The sequence below is a fragment of the Etheostoma spectabile genome, chromosome 20 (assembly GCF_008692095.1).
Source record: "Etheostoma spectabile isolate EspeVRDwgs_2016 chromosome 20, UIUC_Espe_1.0, whole genome shotgun sequence".
In the NCBI taxonomy this organism is placed as follows: domain Eukaryota; kingdom Metazoa; phylum Chordata; class Actinopteri; order Perciformes; family Percidae; genus Etheostoma; species Etheostoma spectabile.
In genome coordinates, this window is record NC_045752.1 from 7,826,263 (window position 1) to 7,846,861 (window position 20,599).

Sequence of the window (20,599 nt, forward strand, 5' to 3'; positions counted from 1 at the left end):
TATTTTATAAATTATTGTGATTATAAGTGAGTCTCTTTAACTTTTGGGGAAATGGGCCAGTTAATTAATTTAAAATGTGTTTTTCCTATGGACAATCCATCCATATCCGGAACCTGTACACGCAAACCTCTGTTATAATCAAAAAAAGTTTTAGATTTTTTTTGTCTTTTCTCTTTAAGTGTTGATTATTGCTTACTTGTCCTAATAGCTATCTGTTTAACTTTGAATTTAAACCATTCCCATTTACTCAGAAACAACATTTCCAATTCACCTATTTCTCTAACCAGTTGTTTAACTACACTACAAAATCTTCCAAAAGAGTATTGTTAACTTCCATATGGAGTTCATGTTATTCTCTCTTCCACCCGGAGAAAGTGTCAAGGATATAAAACAATGATTAGTCAGGGGTGATGCTGAAATTTCACATCAGTTTATTTCATTAACTAGATTGTCTGAGATTAACCAATAATACAATCTTGTGCATTGGCCAGATGAAATGATATGACTGATGTGTATAACCAGCAAAAAAAAAAACTTTTAATATTCCCCTCGCCGGTTTCATCAGGGAAAGGCTGTACCGAATCAGTAACAGCGCAGGGCATTGCCATTTAACCTTTCAGGACTTTATTTTGAAAGTAATAACCGGATGTTCAAGGAATATTTGACTAACTAGAGAGCTAGTTTAGCTACATCACACAGCGGTTGCCAGTAACGGCAGCAACATCTGTACGCGGTCCCCGGCTACGGGATAACGGAACTAAATTCGAAACTCTTTAAGGAAAGAAAAGAAAGTGTTATAGTGATATTTCAGTTGGTTTCGTTTTTGGGACGTTGTTCGACGACTATGTCCTCGTCTAAATAGCTGTGGTGGAGGTCGACGATGGCCGCAGACGTGGATAAAAAAGAGGATTATGGTAAACATTCGCAGCAGAATGGGCATCAGAGTCCGAGCTATGGATCCTGGATCTGCAGAGGGATCTGGACTCTGCTCATAGTCGGTGCTGTCCCTCTTCTCGCCTTTTGGATCAAGTATTACCAAGATGCCCAGCTCCTCAAGCGTCATGTGAGATCCACATAATAACCTTACAGACGTCTCAAAATTTAGCTGTGATCCTAACTTAGTCATTTTATCTTAAAAACAACTTAAGAAAAAATACAGATGCATGGTCATATCATGCTCAGAAAATGCTAATTTAATGTAAGATGCTGTGTTGTATTAAAGTTTGCATTGATTATTCTGGTACATTTTACTGGACCTACACTTACTGTAGCAGAACTGTAAGCACATTTTGTTGTACATCATTCGCCACAAAAAAAACATCTGCAGTTTTTCCCACCCCATGGTGTTTTATGGGGGGGGGGGGCATCTGTGTCACAGCTGGTAAAACTAAACCTCTTGTGTAAATCCACTTTTGTTTGGCCACAGAGGGTGTATCCAACCTCCCCCCTCTGCCTCCATTGTACAGGCGATAGTAGGCACGCATCAGTCTGACAACACATGCTAGGAATCTGTGGCCCTGGGCGGATCTTTATCCAGACAGGGTGGCTGAGGTCGAATAAATGCTATTGCACCAAAGACAAAATACTATATTAACATGAATTTCATTGAATATGAGTTGTATGTCAATTAAAACAACAACATTTGTGTTTCATGTGATCAGACAGCTCACTGTCCTAGTTTTGATGCTGCATTGTCAATCCCTGAAGCGTGTGAAATGACAATAGGGATCCGTCTAACTAACGCATGTGCCCCTCCAATAGGAAGAGAGTGTTCGAACTCTAGGTGCCGAGGGGCTTTTTCTCTTCTCCTCCTTAGATACTGATCATGACCTTTATCTCAGTCCGGAGGAGTTCAAACCCATTGCTGAGAAACTCACAGGTACATCCATATTATCTTTCTCTCGGAATGTCCCATTTATTCAATACCTTGTCGTCTCTGTCTCACTGGTCACGTCTGACCCCATATTGACTGCAATCTCTATGGCTTCCTCACAGGAATTACACCCCCAGTGGACTTTGAGGAGGAAGTGATCCATGACCCCAACGGGGAGACTTTGACGTTGGAGGCTAAAATGCAGCCTCTGCTGCTCGACTCCATGACAAAAAGCAAGGATGGTTTCCTCGGGGTAAGGAAAGATCACGCTGTAGGAGGTTTATTGTTCTCTGTCTCTCAACTACTGGATAGTAAACAAAGAAAATCCACAATCAAGGGTTTTACATATAGTTACACATTTACTGTGATTTCTGAAAGGTTGAACAAACTTAAAATAATTTAAACTAAATCATGATGATGATTTAAAATAATCATCACAGCAAGATACTTGAGATTATTGGAATGAATGCAATTATCTTTCATACATTTTGCAATACCAATCCCTGTCTGAGTCAGCTCTTTGTCAACGCAGTTCATTGAAAATGTGTAAGCAATGAAGAATTGAATCAATAAAATAGCAAAAAACTAACTCGTTATTTTCTTAGACTGACTTAATTGTAACATGCATTTTTTAAGACGCACATGTTCTAGTTTTGAAGAATATACTAATAATAGTAAATTGATTTTGTCTTTGGTTATCTGCCTCCTGCTCTTGCAGGTGTCTCACAGCTCTCTGAGTGGGCTGCGCTCATGGAAGAGCCCAGCAGTGCCTTCTTCTTCCTTCTCTGCCAGCCAATTCAGGGCCTTCTTGCCCCCAAAGAACAAGGTGGCAGTGGGAGACACGTGGTGGATGATTCCTAGCGAGCTCAACATCTTCACCGGGTACCTGCCCAACAATCGTTACCACCCACCCTCACCAAAGGGCAAAGAGGTATTTTAAAAACTCAACATTATTTAGTGTTAGGGGTTGTGATCATCACGCTGTATATTAATACCTGTTCTTATCCTGCTTCAGGTTCTTATCCACACTTTGTTGAGTATGTTCCACCCGCGGCCCTTCATCAAATCACGCTTTGCACCTCAGGGCGCAGTCGCCTGCATTCGTGCCAGCAACGACTTTTATTATGACATTGTGTTCAGGTGAGGAGCAATTCAGGAGGAGACATAAACGACCATAGTGGTGCTTTTTCTTCTTTTAGCTCATTACCTACAGCATTGTGTATACTTCACATTAGTGCTGCCTAACATCCAGCACACACTATACATTTAAATGTTCTCCCTGGCAGGTAGCCATTGGTTTCAGTTTTCAGATCAGAAGCAGAGCCTGAGTCCATTTTAGTTTGTTGTCAATGTTACATTATTATTGCAAATTAATGCAGTACAATCTCACCTCCTCATTCTGGTCACCTCGACAGGATTCACGCAGAGTTCCAGCTCAATGATGTTCCAGACTTTCCCTTCTGGTTCACCCCAGGGAAGTTCACCGGCAACATTGTTCTCTCTAAAGATGCATCTCATGTCCGCCACTTTCACCTCTACGTTCCCAATGACCGGTAAATCTGTTAAACACCCTGTCACCTTTGTGCACACTGTCCCCACTCGGTGTGTTGTAGCTGTAGTGTAACATATCCTGTTGTGTGTCAGGTCTCTTAATGTGGACATGGAGTGGCTGTATGGGGCCAGTGAGAGCAGTAACATGGAGGTGGACATCGGATACCTGCCACAGGTAGAGCTGCAGGGACACTTCAGAAAGTCTCTATTTCTTTTTTTATGTAGTACTCCAGCACTTCCTGATTTACTTGTAGGTCATTAAGGCCAGATTAAACTCATTCAGTATAATTATTCTCCAATTTAGTGTCTTTTTTCAGGGTTAAATCTTTCCTGTCACTGTTTTGACTTACTGTTCTCATCACAGTATGTCCTAATGTTGGAGTGAAACTCCTCGAGTTAGGGGCATTAAGCCTTGGACCAATTACCTTTTAACTTCAATTAGTCCTCTACATATTTAAAATATTCCTAGTTTTTTATTTTTAGATACTATGTTTCATTGTGCCTCATTGAGCCATTTTCAATTTTCTGTATTTACAGACATAGTTCACTGATGACTAATTTCCCCAGAAATATGTCAAAGATCACAAAATAATTTTCCTCAGGAAAAAAAAGTTACATATTAAAGTTTTTTTTAATGAGAAGATGCCTTCTATAAAAAAAACGTATGAATGTGTTTACAGTTAGAGCTGCAGTCCACGGGCCCATCCACTCCCTCCATCATCATGGATGAGGAAGGCAACATCATCGACAGTCGAGATGGCGGCGGCGAGCCGATCCAGTTTGTCTTTGAGGACATCCACTGGACCTCAGAGATGAGTTGGCAAGAAGCCGCCCGACGCCTAGAGGTCACTTTCTACCCCTTTAAGAAGGTAACCACCTAAATAGCATTTATTCAACACATTTATTCAACCCACTGTTGGCTTGCATGCTGTGAGTTTCACAGCTATTTTGAGACGTTGAACAACTATTTTATTGTTCTTATCATACTTCTTCCCAGGTGTCGTACCTGCCTTTCTCGGAAGCCTTTGACCGAGCTGCAGCAGAGAATAAACTGGTGCATTCCATTCTGCTTTGGGGAGCATTAGACGACCAGTCCTGCTGAGGTGAGATCATTTACTTGTAGCTGATTTCACAGCATTGTAGCATTGTACACTGTTATTGATATCTGAGAAAATATTTAATTAAAGGCTAACTATCACATTCAAAAGCAAGAAAACGCACACTTGTTTAGTTTAATACACACAGCAGCTTTGCAGCTACAGCCTTATTTGGTCTTGTGTGGCTAGTAGCCTGTGGTGGCTAATATTAGAAAACATACTTATTTAGTAAATACTGTTGTTAACATTAACACATTACTGACTAACTTTGCAGATTTCTTCATGTGTGCTACTGTTACATTAGTTTTAGCAAAAAAACCTTTAAACTTTTTAAACATCTCTGTCTCCCCTCCACACCTCTGTAGGTTCGGGGCGAACTCTTCGGGAGACAGTCCTGGAAAGTTCGCCCGTCCTGGCCCTGCTCAACCAGAGCTTCATAAGCAGCTGGTCTCTGGTCAAAGAGCTGGAGAACATGCAGGTGAGCAGTCAGGGCAGTGCAAGGTCTAAGAAACTCAGACAGTGATTAGTTGACTGTTTTTTATTTTGTTTTTAAATATTCTTCTCTTTAACAGGCTGATAAGCAGAACCCTGTGTTGAGTGAAAAGGCCCAGTTACACCTGGAGAAGTACAACTTCCCTGTGGAGATGATGGTGGCGCTGCCCAATGGAACTATTGTAAATATTTTACTCTTTTTTTTTTTATCAGCCTGCAATTTATAAAACATTCAGGACAGTTTTTTTAACAAATCATGTGTAGAAGCCCTGCAAATCAATATCAGTATTCTGTTTTATTTTAAGTAAATAGAATATTTATTTTCATGGCTATTTTATTAATTTAATTAAAAAAATTATTTACAGGGGAGAAGCTCACAAGCCCTCAGTATTAAGTTGATTAATTAACTTACTTACTTACTTAAATACTTAAAGTATTTCCCACTGTCATGACATGTGATATTAATTAATGTTCATAATCTTAAATTTAAAGAGGGAATGCCTTTCCGTTGGTAATAGCAACATTGGTATGTAAAAAAAGTCAGACTAAAGACTTTCATCTACTTCCTGTATATGGCTTTAGGTCCACCACATCAATGCCAACTTCTTCCTGGACCAGACGGCCATGAAACCAGAGGAGGAAGTAGCAACTTTCAGCTTCTCTGGTGGGTTTGAGGACCCCTCCACATCCACTTACATCAGCTTCCTCAAGGAGGGGCTGGAGAAAGCCAAGGAGTACCTGGCACAGTAGTTTGCATGCACGATAGAGACTGCAAGACTAAACAGGAGGAAATGATTATCATTCCGAGTAATGGTCCAAGATAAGGAAAACCCTCCAACAAATCATGTAGAGAAGCTTTCTCCTCAGTGTCGGCAGCTGAAAAACGTTTTGGCCTTCTGTCCTCTTTGTTACTATTTATTTTGGTGTGTCTCCTGGTCAGAACGTTTTTATAAACAGTTTTTATATTGTGACAAACAGTACAGGGAAATACTGCTACTCAAACCTAATGTTACTGTCAATATGGTATATTTTAATGAGATGCAAAGCAGTGACAGATATGTAAACACATTTATATCTGCTCTCTCTGTTTGTTGCTGCTAATTAAAGGTGATATAAAATGTAGACAGAGACCGACACAGCAAAACATCCTCATATATTTCTTCTTTTATATCCCAATGCCGCTCGTGCAATATTTAATGGCCGAGTGAGTGTGTCTTCCTGCTGCTGAGTGTACCCAGAGACGGTGGGCTGGTGCAGCTGTGGCCTTTAGTTGTGCTTCAGCAGTTTGTGAAGACGTTGCCCGAAAGCTCTCTCCGGGCGGGGTGACATCTGATGTTATTGCTAAAGCTGCTGGAGGGAACACCCCTCTCCGACTCAGGGGACAAAAGCAGCAGGAAACGCTAAACTGTGGCACATAAAAGTTTTTAATCTGAGTTTGAAACCAAATGTTGAATATTTTGCAGAGTTTCTGTTTTTTAAGAAGTTGTGTCCACACCAAAGAAATGAAATATGTACAGGAGCTGGATTGCAGCTTGAACAGCTGTTCATATGTGTATGTATGTAACTCAATGGAACCTATTGGTCATATGTTTGAAACTGAGAGGGACTTACTACATATACAGCTGATTTACTCTTTTAGGATCCAGTCAAAACAATGTATTTGCTTTTAATTTTAGCAAGACAAGAGGAAATAAAATTTGAAATAGTTACAGTAAAATTTGAAAAATGAGATTAACATTAAGTTGAAATGTGACTTTGTGAAAGTATTGCACTTGCATGGTCATACAAGGTTCTCTCCATGTAAAACCCCGGACTAATCGGGGCCTTAAGGGGGAAAACAATGTTATTCTGTAACCTACCAGTGCCAACTTTTCCACGAATAATAAAACCATTTCTTTTTTTAAATACAAACTGAATTGTGTGTTTTTTGGCAACATCAACCACACACTGCACAGTTAAACAATCAGTCATACAAATGTTTATAGAGATTAAATGCTCATATTTGTGCGGAGTTTTATTAACTAATCTACAATACCGTACAATTTAAGCAAAGTAGATTGAGCTTTCAGAGTGAGAGCAAGTTATGGATACAGTTCAATTGAGACAAAACTGCTAAGCTTTGTCATGTTCAGGAACCACAGTGGTGTATGAGTCAGCATTTGAAATGAAAAGAGTTCAGAATAGTAACAAATGAGACTTAAATCCATTGTAAGTGCAGATGATCTTCAATTGAGAAGCTTTTCTCACAGTGGAGCTCTAAGTGTGCAGTATTATCTAATGTTGTCTATGGCTATAACTCATGAAAAGCCATAAAAATGAATTGGTGTTCCCATGACGGGAGTTTGACTTTGGGCTGTGTGTGTGTAGTTTGGTTTTCAAAAGAGAAATCTATTCATAAGAAGACAAACATATTTCAAACTTTCAACATTAATCTGAACACAGTTATATGAAAGTGGGGACATGCATTACCTTTTAACACAGATGTACAATCATGTTCATATGCTAAATAATGAGATATCCTGAAGTTATTGATTCACATTTAAAGTAAAGTGCAGTCTCAGACATGTAACCCACTCCATTCAAAAAGGAGGACTTAAAGTATCCAGGTCAACTCAGTTCAATGTTTGGCTGCCAAACCCACAGGAATGAGTCAACTATATAACAGTCCACCATTAAACCCTGACTCCGAGACATCGAGCTGTTCAAGATCAGCCACGTTCGGTTCATTTCAGTTCACTTAAACCCACAGCACTTAATCACACTGAAAAATCCAGCAGTTTGTGGTAGATTTGTTTTACATGGATGCTACCATGAAATGAATGAACGGCTATATTTGTCTTGATAGCGCTGATCAGCAGGAACCAGGCGACTCAAAGAGGAACCCGGCAGCCTCTTCAGGTGAATGTCCACACCTCCAGCTCCATGACTCGGAAGTCATCGGTTTGTGAGAGGCAACAGTTGTTGAAAGTGTAGCAGGGGCTGCTGCGACCCAAGTACAGATTCTCATCCACCCACAGACCAAAGTGACCACTGTAGAAAAAGAGACAAAGAAAAAAATACTTTATAATTTGGTACATTTTTTACCACATATGCTGAATAGACAGACAAAACACAGTTAATTATATTGAACTTGAGGAAGTTGGAAAAACACATTACCTGCCTCCACCAATAGCAAAGGAGTCTAAATCTCCTTTAATAAAGAAGGAGTTCTCTCCAGTCCATTTGAAGCACTGCAGAGCAAATCACCACAAAACAGTTTTTGTGCCACTTCTAAAACATATAGTAAGAAACAAAAAACGTGCTTCCTTTTGGCACCATGAATTCAGGAAGTGGATTAACTACAGCATTTTAAGGAAATATCTTAATGACTTCCAAACATTCTGCAGAAATTTACAAATTGGCTGAACTAACACAACTACAGTAACACCCTGTCAAGACGGTTGTTAGGCGCCTCACCTTGAAACGAGGATGCAACATGAAGAGGAATGTTTCTCCTGTGCCGTAGAACGTCTCACTGGGCCTCAGAGGGTGAGAGAGGAAGGCCCCGAATGTCTGATGAAGAAAAAGTCACAGCAACGAAGCACAATTTAAAATAACAGACACTACAACATCTATAATTAAAATTAGAGCTAACGTATAGTGTGTGTTACCTCATTAAGCTCATCCTTGATTACAATGAGCACAGGGGAGTCTGTGGCACTGAGTTTTCTGTAGAGGGACTTGAGGCTAGCGCCGTGACGGGATGTACTGTAAGCCAGCTGCCAGCTGCGGGCAATTGTCCTCGGAGGAAGCTCCTTACATAGCTGACAGAGAAATAAAGGAGGGGAGACATTTTTTAATTAACAAAAAGGAGGAAGGGAGGAGTGGGAGTACAAACATGTCCAGAGCCTGACATCTAAATCTTTGCAGCTTTTCAGCGTGGTCCTTCTGAATTCAACTTAGCGTAGTTGTAGCAAAAGGGATTGACTAAATGGAGATGTTTCCCCCCTCAAAACAGAGCCTCACCACATGAACTAAGTCTTACATAGAGATTAGTTGTCAAATATTTACACCTGCTAACTCCCAGATCTAGCTAACTGTTAACTGAATAGATGATCAAACTAACTGGCCATACTAGTTTGCTAATTTATAAACTGTACTATAGAGTGAAGGGTATAACAGTTCCTATAGATTATAGTCAAGTAAAGTTTCACAAAGGAAAACTCAAAAAAAAAAACCTCCTAATCTACCACAGAAAAGTGTCAAAAATAACCTTAATTAACCAACATCATCACAGATGGTATGTCGTTTAAATGTGCCTAGAATGTTCAAGAAACTAGAAAGATGTATCTTTAGAATTCATAGAAAAGCACAAATTGGAAAGCACTACATATATTTCCTAGCAACTGATTTATTCATTACTAAATTCTCAAAGTCCCGCTGAAATCCCAATTAGTCATTCCGTTTGCAGTCAAAAATCTTTGGAGAAATATCGGAAATGTTCATTTAAGTTTTAATGGTGCAACATGATTTAGAAAATCACTACTTTGAAACTAGCTAGTAGTTACTAAGACACCCACGTGGGGGCTTTACAACGAGCTGGTGCATGTGTGTGAAGAGTGTGTGCATTGTCACCCACCTCACTGACATGTGAAGCTTCTAAAATCTGGCTGATCGTCACGATATTATTGAGTCCGTCAGGGTGGCTGTCGATCACCTGGGTTGGCTTGAGCCCACTCTCCTCCATCAACACCATCTGCAAAAAAACATAAATAAATGTAAAAACATACAAGCCAGTGGGTTCTAGAACATCGGTAGGCATGATAACTCATTTCTGTCCTCATATTCCTTTTGTTTTGACACTCCACTTGAAGCAACTGTGTTCACAAACAAGAGACTGAAATGAGCCCCCTCACCTCCCAGTCGTCCCCTGTGCTGCGATGCCTCTGAAAAACCTCCTCGTCCTCCTCTTCTTCGTCCTCTTTGTCCGAGATGAGTACAAACTCCTCTTCGTGATGGTCTGCCTCCCCCTCCTCCTCCCCTCCATTAAGCATACACAAGTCTGGTCGACTGTGTGAAAGGTAGGCGTACAGCTCGTCCGAACTGCAGGGGGAGATTAAAGCAGTCACCCATGTCACATGGGAAAGGAAAACAACCCTAACAGCTGAGTCAACATGGCCAGAGACATTAGCAGGTATAGCTTTTGAATGTAATTTAGGCTTTAAATGTACTTTAAATAAATATATTCCCAAATTAGTAATTACAATAACTTTAACTGAGGTGGAGTTTTGGATGAAGTGTTGTACTTGACAGCTTTTAGGAGGAGTCTGAGATTCTGGAGAAAACTTGTTAATATTTGAACTCATCACCCAAACATATACACCCCTCCCATCAGCGCTCCCTTGGAACATTAGAATGTGCCAGATTAATCGTCCCTTTGCTCACACTGCCTTTCTATTTATACATCCATGGCATTTCCCCTGTTCTGTGCACGAGCACGAACAGAATAGTGTTGTGTGGCTCTGCCCAAGCCACTTTGTTTGTTTTCAATTTACAGAGCCAGCACTGTGTACAAATGAACCATAGACTGAATAAAATAGATATGAACCCCAGATTTTCTTTCTCCGCGCACCACAGACAGGACAGTTAGTGGACCATGAGGAGATTGAATTTGACAAAATGTGTATTGGATTAGAATCGCAGACTCCAATATTAAGTAGTAATACGACATTATAAAAAATAGTCCATTCCAAGTTACAAGTTCCTGCATTCAAAATTTTTGTTCAGTAACGTATAGAAGTATTGGCAAATAAAAATGTACTCATGATGTCAGTCAGTGAGCTCATTATTTTTGATGTATTAACATGGAAGCAGTAATTTAATGTTGTAGCTGGTCGAACGTTAACTGCTCCATACTGTCGGGTGGGTTAATGAATAAAAATGCATTATTTTTGGAAAAACAGATGTTTTGTTGTTAAAAAAAAATCTTACTTTAAAAATCTGAGTGAATCCCTCCGAAATATATTGGAATAGTATTAACTACTAGTATTAGGTGTCATAAAATATAAATATTCAATACTCAAGTATGGAGTAAGCAAATCTAAATAGCACTCAGGTATAAAACTTAAGTAATTGTATTTAGTATCCCAACACTGTTAAATAGTTGCTCTTTGGATGCCTTTTACAGTGATTCTATATAACTGATTGTTGATTTATTTTCAAAAGAGCTGTCTTTTTTTATTTTCTGTAATGTTTACAGAGTGACGAGAGATTGAGAGACAGAGGAAGTAAACTGAAGGGATAAATTTGAGCATTGCAAGTAGATGGAGCTAGTTAATATCAGAGAAAAAAAAAACAAGACTAGGTTCAAACTTTGTACAAGGCTGGACCTTGTGTGTTCATGTAGCTTCAGTTTACCATACCTAAAATTAGTCTCTTGATAAGCCCCCAACTGCAATACTAAATTCTTGAAGTACCCCTTTGAATCTCTGGTCTGTGTACATTTCTCTGCTTTTCATTACTGTACCTCTCTTGTGAAAGGGCAAGCCAGGCATCCCTTCTTGGTAAAGTTTTGACCAACCCCAGTTGAAGACCTCCTGCACTCTGATTCTTTCCTGCAGATGGCTGAACCCGCAGTCGCACAAACATCAGACTCCCAGGACTTCCTGCTGATGACCTCCGAGGCACTGAAAGTAAAAAGAGAACAAGGGTAAGGAACATTTAAACAGGAAAATTAACCATCTTTAAGACAGATCATGATTCACATCCTTACCTGCAGTCTGACTCTTCACAGAGGACTTCCCTTTTTCATCAGTGTGCAGCAGCTCCGTCTTCTCTTTACCGGGCACCTCTTGACCTCCACAGCAGAAGGTGGCAGCACTGCTCAGGACAGCCACTCCCAGGCTGTCTACAGACGCCTCTGACAGCATATCCAGAGGGCTGCTATCAAGCTCCCCCTCAGCCTCCGCCATGTCTCTGCTCTCTGCCTCCTCCTCCCCAGGAACCTCTGTGGTCAGGCTTAGAGCCAGGCTAGACAAATCTAATTGAGGCAGCGCAGTTGGGACCGACTCCTCCTTTTGGATTGGGAAGCTGCCTGCTTGGCTTTTGGCTGTTTTGAACTTCTGGAAAAATGTCTTTCCTTTTCTCCTGGAAAAAAAAACGTGTATTGACTTTTTATGTAATTTGAGTCTCTTTGTGTTTGTGTGTGTGTGTGTGTGTGTGTGTGTGTGTGTGTGTGTGTGTGTGTGTGTGTGTGTGTGTAGTTTAGAAAAAGTGAATCATTGCTGACCTTTGCTGGGACGTGTTGAAGTGAACATGTGAGATGTCAGGGAAGAAGGAGACAGATGCCAGATTATCAATTGAGCACGACAGGAGGTATTCTTCACAGCCATGTTCCTTCACCAGAGCATGTGTCTTACACGGGTCAAAGAATATCTTATTTGACGTCACCAACAGGATACCTGAAACTACACCCTAACAGAGAGAGAAAGTGTTGATGTAAGCCTACAGATGTCTACTGGTGTTGAAAACTAAGACCAGACAGAAGTACTGTACTCCCACCTTACGGTCTGTGATGTTCCGGCAGACAAGTTTGAGGTACCGCATGGCCTCTGGTCCCTCCCCCTGACAGCACTCTGGTGGCAGAGCCAATAAGCAGAGCTGTCCATCAGGCATCGGCACCGTCTCCACATCCTGTCAGCATCACATATTCAATTTCAGCGTAAACAACCAAGCAGGCCTTGTGATGAAATAATAAAATGACGAGTCAACAAAAGTTTTCAAAGTTGATTAACCTTTCAAAACTGTTAATCAAGTTCAAATTCAGAATATTTATTGTTTCTAGCGGATTTTTTTCATCATAGTAAACCCAATATATTTGGGGTTTTGACTGTTATTTGGACAAAACAAAGCTATATAAATAAGTTAACTTGGGAAATTGTGATTGGCATTTTGTGTAAAATTTTTTGACATAATCCGAAATAATCAAATTATTCAACAATGAAAATAATGGTCAGTTGCAACCCGAGATAAAATTGTAATATACAAATCAAGTATCTAATTTTCTATTCTTCCTTATCCATTCATAAAGGAGCTCAATAATCCCATGTGTATGTGCAGAAAAGACATGAAACTGAAGCTAAACTCAACTTCAGTACATTTTATGTAAATTTAGTCCATTAGATACAATTGTGCGAGAGAGAGAGAGAGAAAGAGAGAGAGAGAGAGAGAGAGAGAGAGAGAGTTTGATGCTTGCTCGCTGTCTACATAGTTTTGGAAACAAAAGGATTTTTTTTAGCTTAATTCAGTTTGCACTCAGTGCTGTCATGTTTTGATGAACGTATTTTGCTTTGTTGCTTGGAGCCAAGTGAATGTGTTCTGTTCATCTAATCCATTATAAAAATCTCCCCGGCTCATTTTTCTTCACCGCAGCTAATAACCGACTAATAAGATGAACAGACACTGATGGGATTCAATCTGTTTAGCTATAAATGCATCTCTGTTTCGGTCTTATTGATTCTTCCTTTTTTAATTCAAAACATACTGTCAAATTATCTTACTTACTGTAATTAGTTTTACTCACTATGGGGATTACTTATTGGTGAATTGTGTATCAAGTGTCACTGTCAAAAGTTATGTCATATACGGTAACCTTGGTACACACAGACTATGCAAACACTTTTATTTTACTTTTCCACTTTCATTATCCTAGTCTTCACCAATAATGGCAGAAGTACACAGATCCTTTACATAAGTAAAAAATACCAATACCACAGTACAAAGTTCCAAGCCCATCATTCAAAATCCTGCTAAAGTATTATCAACTAAATGTACCCAAAGTATCACAGAAAAAGGACTTGTTGCAGTAAAATGCCCCCTCTCCGATATATTACAACATATGACTAGATTGTTTATATTGATGCAAAAATGCATTTTATTGTTGTAGCTGGTTGAAGTGGAGCTGGTTTAGCCTACTCGTTCCCAACCTAGGGGTCAAGCCCCTCCAGAAAGTGATAATATGAGGGGCCGTCAGATAATTCATGGGATAGAAAAGAAGAAAAAACAATCTTCTGCTACACATATTTGTATTCATTTTTTGGACTTTTCTGTTAATCTTTAATAACACACGCATACTTTAAAAACAATGCAAATTTGTGCTTTCAAAATCGCAGAATGTGCAACCAAAGAAGTTGTTTTTTTCTTACCAGTAGTTTGTCATATTCTGCCTCTGGAGAAGGGGGCTGAGGTTGAGCAGCGAGTGTTTCCAAAGAGTCTGGAACAGCCTTCGCCTCTCGCTTCAGTTTAGGATCAGAGTCCGGTTCTGGGTGAGAGGAGCCTTGACCGGTGGAAGTGTTTTTTTCCTTTGGGACGAACAGCTGCTTCAGAATAGAAGCCATGATCAGAATAGCTCTGACACTGAATTAGATACAACCCCGGTGACAGGAGTGACTACTTCCTCTTTGTGCAGGCCTGCATTTCCCTACTTCTCTTGGTTTGTAGTCACATCTTAGCTCCATATTACACATGAGGGTTGTTTGATGAGGGGCTAGAGGCATGTTTACAGCTAAAATAAATCAAGTTATGCCATTAAAATGAATAGAGTACACATAACATATTCTCAGTGTGACTTTCCTAGGATAGGTTTCTAGGTGAAGGTATTGATTGCCTGAATTAGTTATTAGTAAGACGGAGCAACACACTTCCTGCAGCTGAAGTCATAAGACAGACTGAGGACATGTTTTGTTTTGCAAATCTAGGCAACAGCAGGCAAATAAACTATTTCCATTCTTTTACACACATTATATACACACTTAAAGACTGCGTCACATGTCAGGTGCCATCGTGTGCTTACAGTTGACTTTTACCTCTCTTGGGATGAAGGTAGCAGAAGAGGAGGATAATTTTGAGGAGCAAATGGAGGGACGGTGAGCCATCTTGCCCTCTTCTGCTGAGGATGTACCAATACTGTTAAACTGAGATGCGACGCTGAACACCGTGTCCCCAGGGAGACCCTGAAACACAAACGCAAGAACATGTCCAGTAGAGGTTCAAATCTGATCACACAACCGATCTGAAAAACTTTTTCTTTTCTTTATTCGTTAATAAGATAGTTTTGCATCCATCTTCATGCATCTAGCAGTCTATGTATGGAAGAAATCTTTCAGTTGTACTGGAGCAAATAATATTGAAGAGCGCTACTAACAGCTACTATACTAAATTACTGACTGAAATTATACTATACTGAAATTACTGACCCACTGCCAATTGTTGTGCTGATCTCACTGCGTGCTTCCTCTCTAAATCAGTTCAAACCTATACCAATCAGATCAGATTGGAATTGAACCGGTGAATCAAATGTAGTTTGTGAGTTGAAACAGGAAATTAAGAATCAGTTCCCCAACTGTCATCCACTGACAGATGGTTCCATTGACCTAAATTAGATTACTTGCGCCTGACAGATTATGGGACTTGTGGTTGTGAGTGTGTGGATGTGTTTGAACCTTTGTGTGCGCTTGTCTAGGTATAAACTACATGTGTGTTTGTTTGTACATACAGTATACTATATATATGGATGAAAATTATCTTTCTTTTTTTTAACATGCACAACTTAAAATAACAAACACAAGCGGCTTGAGAGTTAAAATCTACTAATCTACCGTTTACTCTCAGTTAGTTGTGTATACAGTAAATTGGCAACTGAATATATGGGCTTCCTGTTCAACTCAAAGGTGAACTAACAACAGTAAAAATTACAAAAAGGTTACTGACTTTAAGGAGGAGAAGCCAGACTTGAGCACTAAGTAATACAGAGAATATCACTGGCAGATAGAAACAAATGTTTATTGATATTTTACAGTTTAGAAGCATAACCAAACACCCAGCTGACAAATACCTTTGAATAAACGTCTGGATATGCATTCCTGCGGCTGTATTTGTTGTAGAGGCTCTGAAACAGACTCTGTTTTCCCATGGTGTTTGTGAACGGCTCCGACAGCTTTGACAGCTCTGACACTCATCTTTGAACCTTGAACGCTCTTTATCAAACTCTTTTATGACCATAATTGTGAAAGAAATTTCCAGCCATTTAATGCTTGCTCAAGCATACGTCATTAGACGATATATAGATGCAGCAATGAATCCATCATCTGTGTGTTGCTTTGCAACTTCCCAAATTGGTCTTACTTATTCCCACAAGCTGTGTTCCTCAATGCACACAACACGTCCAATAGTTTAAAAAGTCAAAAATAAAAACATGTGACTTACCCTGCTGCTTGTGCTGTCATCTGACGGTCCACTCATAGGCTCTTGCTTCACTTTAGTATTGTTAAGTTCACATAACGTCCCTGTGGGGAAAAATAAAAAATCAATACGTGCCACCTTATGAAAAAACATCCAGAGCAAGCGCTTCCTAAAAGGATTTATTCACTAAAGCTCATTTGCCTGCCATTCCTCTCTGTATGGAAACAACTTTATGCAAAGGCATGATGTTGCCAACAGGCTCAGTATGATTATGACAATTATAAAATATAACTTCAAGCTAGAGTTCATCCTGCAGCATGCCTCTACTTAAACAGCATGCTCCCTGCCCAGGAGATATCCAACACTGCAGGAGCACCTTGCAGGTAGTACTGCCGCAGTTTAGGGTTTCTGATGTGGGGGGTGTGGTTAAGAGGCCGGCCCACTGCGGGTTGGTGCTGATGCTGGCTGCGGGCTGCGGGCTCCTGCATTACTTGGGCTTGAGGTTGAGTCTCCCAGAGCCGCTTAGCGACCTGCGGAGGCTGAGAGACACCAGGAGGAAGCTTGGAACCCAGCCTGAGAGAGAGCAGAAAAATTTACATTTAAGTAGGTTACACATCTGCTAGTCTCGCATTACCAGACCTATCTCCACAGTGCTGCGGAGACACACGGCCTGAATGTATTCTAAATCACACTAAAAGCATGTCTTAACTAACTGCTCCCAACAGTAAAAATTCACCCTCAAACTAAATTTACATTTGGGTTGCAACTATTGTTTTTCATTAATGATTAGTCTGTCCGTCATATATATTTAATCAATCCCTTAAACATGTAATCCAAAAAAAAGTCATTGTATAATAAAAGTGCCCTTTGAAAATCCCCTGAATCCAAAGCGATGTCTATAAATGTCTTGTTTTATATCATATAACAGAGAAAAACAGCCCGTCTGCACACTAGAGAAACTGAAAACATCAAATATTTGGCCCTTTTCTTGATTGATTATTGCTAATTAATTATAACTAATAATTGAGTTTGAAGTAGTTGCGGAAGAATTTTCTTTCGATCCACAAATGCCCAGGCAGGAAATCAGAAAATCAAGACTTACTGCCCTGATATAGATAGGTGTATGTTATAACTGCGATGCAACTGAAATGAAATCAGATATTTCTTTTAACCCTCAAAACATAACAGATTGACTTTTTAGCATGACTAAATGTTCTCATTGTCTGGATGTTTTTTTCAGCCTAATGCTGATAACAGAAACTTCACAGTCAGATATTTTGGTGTCACATCTGACCTGGCATTTCTAAACTTACTGCATCTTACCGCATGTTAAACAGACATGCCTGGATCATTTTCACGTTGTCCAAAATGCTGCTGCAAAGCTCTTAAATGTTCTTCAAAAAAGTATTATGTTTTAGTCTCATTTTATCCTAATATCCTCTTTCTGTTCACTGATTAAGGTTGCTAATATTTTACCAGATTTTTAAAAACATTGTATCTTATGTCGTGTAACTGAATGTTATTAACAATATACATCAAGAGATGGAATTGTTTTTGGATATGTGAAAACTAAGCTATGATTATATCTTACTTTATTACTTCATGTATTCATGTGTTTTGTTGAAAAATATTGTGAGTTGGGTTTATTTTTATTTTTTTTAATCGTCACTTCTTTTTTTTAATATTATTTTTTTTGCATATTATGCTTTTATTTTGTTTAGGACAGCTGAAGACATGAAAGGAAAGAGAGAAAGGGGAATGACATGCTTTAAAGGGCTGCAGGTCGGAGTCGAACCTGTGGCCAATGCGTTGGGGACTAAACCTCTACATATGGCTGTGTGCTCTACCAGGTGAGCAACCCAGGCGCCTCAATATTGACTTCTTTACACAGGTTCTTAAAATATTGACTTTACTCACTTATGTAATGTAAGTTAATGATGTCATCAGGTGGCATGAGATATTCCATCCAAATAGGTTTTATTGTATGTAGCACATAGCCGTAAATCATAAAATGTCCTTTTATTTAAGTAAAATCCCTATATGATTTTGCTGGAACCACATGACAGCAGTACCATAAGATGTATGCCTTTATTCACAATTTATTTATTGATGACATGATCTCCACAGTCTGTGCTACAAGTTCAAACTCCTGAATGGATACTATTTTCTCAAACTATAGAGTATTTGTTAGTCAATGAAATAAAAGTTACAAAATAGTGAAAAATGTCAATAACAACATAATGGAAACCTAAGGTAACATGCATACACCGGTTACATATTGCTTGTCTTGTACAACAAACCAAAGATATTCACAACATAAAAGACAGAGAACAGCCGCAAATGCACACATTGCAAATGCTGGCAAGATATTACTTATTAAGGTTCCCTTATTAGCATTTGTTGCTTTCAAACACATTTTACAGTCTTCATTCAGACTTGATTAACAAAGCCTACATTATTTCTATACATCTACTGCTCCTTAAGGTCAAGACTGAAGGCCCATGCTTTGATATAAATTCTATTTTAGGGTGGATTTTTTCACTTTAACAGCAGTGATTCATGGATTAATAGTTATTTAATAGAGTATTTGAAGTGCGAATAACTGTACAGAGTACCATTCACAATCTGAGTTATTTATAGGGGAAGTGGGCTGCACTCTGGATGGATAGTTGTAGCTCTCACCCACATGATGCTCTTTGATGAAATGTGGAGTCATCCAGTGACAATGAATGAAACCAGCTGATGAAAATGTGCATTTTGTGCTAACAAAACATGCTGATTTGTACAGCACTCTGGCATGGCACATGGTTAGTGGTAATCTGGACATGTTACCCTTTATGAGAATAAAGAAAGACTGAATTGTAGTGTGCTTAAATCTGAAAAGCAAATGCCAGCCAATTTTGTCACATGTCTACTTTGAGCTTTCCCCTGTGTTTTATTTCCAGTAATCCACGTATTTAGAGGCCTGACCTGGTCTTGACGTTGCCAAAGTAGCTGGTCCTGGTCTTGTCCCTCTGGGGATTGTGGTCCATGGCTCCCATAGTCTCGGGCCTCTTCACAGACTGAGCCATCTTCTGTCTTTCTTAGGCTGACGCTGGCAGCGGTAGCAGTGGCAGAGAGATAAGAAGCTCAGCTGGCATCCTTCCTCCTTTTATTCCCCATGCCTACCTTTTGCCCCAGTTACACCTACACAAGACAGGAATTTATAAATTGTGGGCTGGTTTTACAAATTGAACACAATCTAGGCAGAGGGAGGGAGAAGGGAAGGCAAAACGCCTAGCTGCAGCCACCTGACCCTATAAGGAAGTGAGCTAATTTCCCATTGTGGGACTAATAAAGGATATATTAGACATTTAGCAGAGTAATAGAGCCAGGTTTACAATTCAATTGAACTGTCATTCAATCCATATCATTTTGTGTGTGTACTTGCAACCAATGTGTCTAAGCTCCTGGTCCAAGGTTGATGCTGACCAGGTACAGTTTGCACGTATTAATATCTTAATATTTCTATAATACTGTTAAGAAGAATAGTATTACATCTTAATATGTCGCTTCTTAAATAGATCAGATGTTGTATTGTAGTCCTTTGCAGTGCACAGCTGTATTTAGACATGACTATTTTCCTATCATGATATTTAAATGCACCTGGCTAAATCATGCAAACACCTAATTTAGCCAACTGATACGGCATTACAAGGCTTAACGTTACACACCTTTGGGTGGTGAAATGTGTGTTTTCAAATACATACAAGGTTAGCCTAGCGTTGTCCTGCATTCTCCAAGAGGTCCTAAGATTGCTCACATGGTCATATGATTAAAAGAATGATCACAATTTGCTTCCTGTGAATGCTGGGGGTGAGATAACCACAGTGGAGGAAGTACGCCTTTAGGCGACATTACAGAATGATCGAGACTGCTGCTACATAGCAGGAACAAAATATGACAACAGAAACTCAACAGAGATGGAGAATGCATGGGAGCATAATGTAAACTGAACGTTATCTATACTGACCTATGTCTTGCCCAGGGATGGAGACGGGTCGCGGTCATATGAGCGCGTCCTCATATTGCAGTGTTATGATATCACCGCAGACGACAATTACAAGTTCAATATTCAAGCCCCGCCCAGTGCTTAAAGGGCCGGCTGACAGCAGCGAAGGCGGAAGTAGTTTGGAGTGATACATCTTGAGTTTTAACAGTATATGATGTTTTCTGAGAGCTCACGATGAATTTGCGAAAACATACAGGGAATTTGAATCCGGCTTTTTGTTGCTCTCAATGTCAAATACATACACAGAAATGCACGGCAAAAAAGAAGAAGAACAAAGCTGAACATTTGACTCTAGCCCTGTCTGTATAAAAAAATGTA

The 20,599-nt window shown here is 39.6% G+C and overlaps 2 protein-coding genes across 3 annotated transcripts; one reads left to right on the forward strand and one right to left on the reverse strand.

Annotated features, from left to right (window-relative positions):
• Window positions 1-677: 677 nt before the first annotated feature.
• On the forward strand, window positions 678-6,917 carry selenon (selenoprotein N). The gene is made up of 12 exons (XM_032499514.1): window positions 678-1,063; window positions 1,762-1,879; window positions 1,996-2,126; window positions 2,592-2,804; window positions 2,889-3,013; window positions 3,289-3,426; window positions 3,518-3,599; window positions 4,105-4,293; window positions 4,422-4,527; window positions 4,887-4,999; window positions 5,094-5,195; window positions 5,596-6,917. Exons 1-12 carry the CDS (start codon window positions 881-883, stop codon window positions 5,761-5,763), a joined length of 1,668 nt encoding a protein of 555 aa, XP_032355405.1. The 5' UTR covers window positions 678-880; the 3' UTR covers window positions 5,764-6,917.
• Window positions 6,491-20,371, reverse strand: si:ch211-15d5.11 (nuclear receptor coactivator 7). 2 transcript variants are annotated; one of them, XM_032499513.1, is made up of 16 exons: window positions 20,243-20,371; window positions 19,201-19,416; window positions 16,607-16,803; window positions 16,255-16,334; window positions 14,856-15,002; window positions 14,196-14,366; window positions 12,553-12,684; window positions 12,281-12,465; window positions 11,765-12,138; window positions 11,519-11,678; window positions 9,909-10,095; window positions 9,632-9,748; window positions 8,664-8,816; window positions 8,470-8,565; window positions 8,170-8,243; window positions 6,491-8,043 (listed from the first exon to the last, which is right to left on the reverse strand). In XM_032499513.1, the coding sequence occupies exons 2-16, from the start codon at window positions 19,299-19,301 to the stop codon at window positions 7,908-7,910; spliced, it is 2,310 nt and encodes a 769-aa protein (XP_032355404.1). In that variant the 5' UTR covers window positions 19,302-19,416; window positions 20,243-20,371; the 3' UTR covers window positions 6,491-7,907. The 2 variants fall into 2 exon arrangements, with proteins under 2 accessions (XP_032355404.1, XP_032355403.1); XM_032499512.1 differs by having other exon boundaries at window positions 14,196-14,369.
• Between the last annotated feature and the right edge of the window lie 228 nt (window positions 20,372-20,599).

Coding starts and splice junctions, on each gene's coding strand:
- si:ch211-15d5.11 (XM_032499512.1), bottom strand. CDS start 19,301: ATGGCTCAGTCTGTGAAGAGGCCCGAGACTATGGGAGCCATGGACCAC. Junction 9,749..9,908: donor GCACAGGGGACGACTGGGAG/GTGAGGGGGCTC, acceptor GTTTTTTTGCAG/ATGGTGTTGATGGAGGAGAG. Junction 8,566..8,663: donor TCAAGGATGAGCTTAATGAG/GTAACACACACT, acceptor TTTCTTCATCAG/ACATTCGGGGCCTTCCTCTC.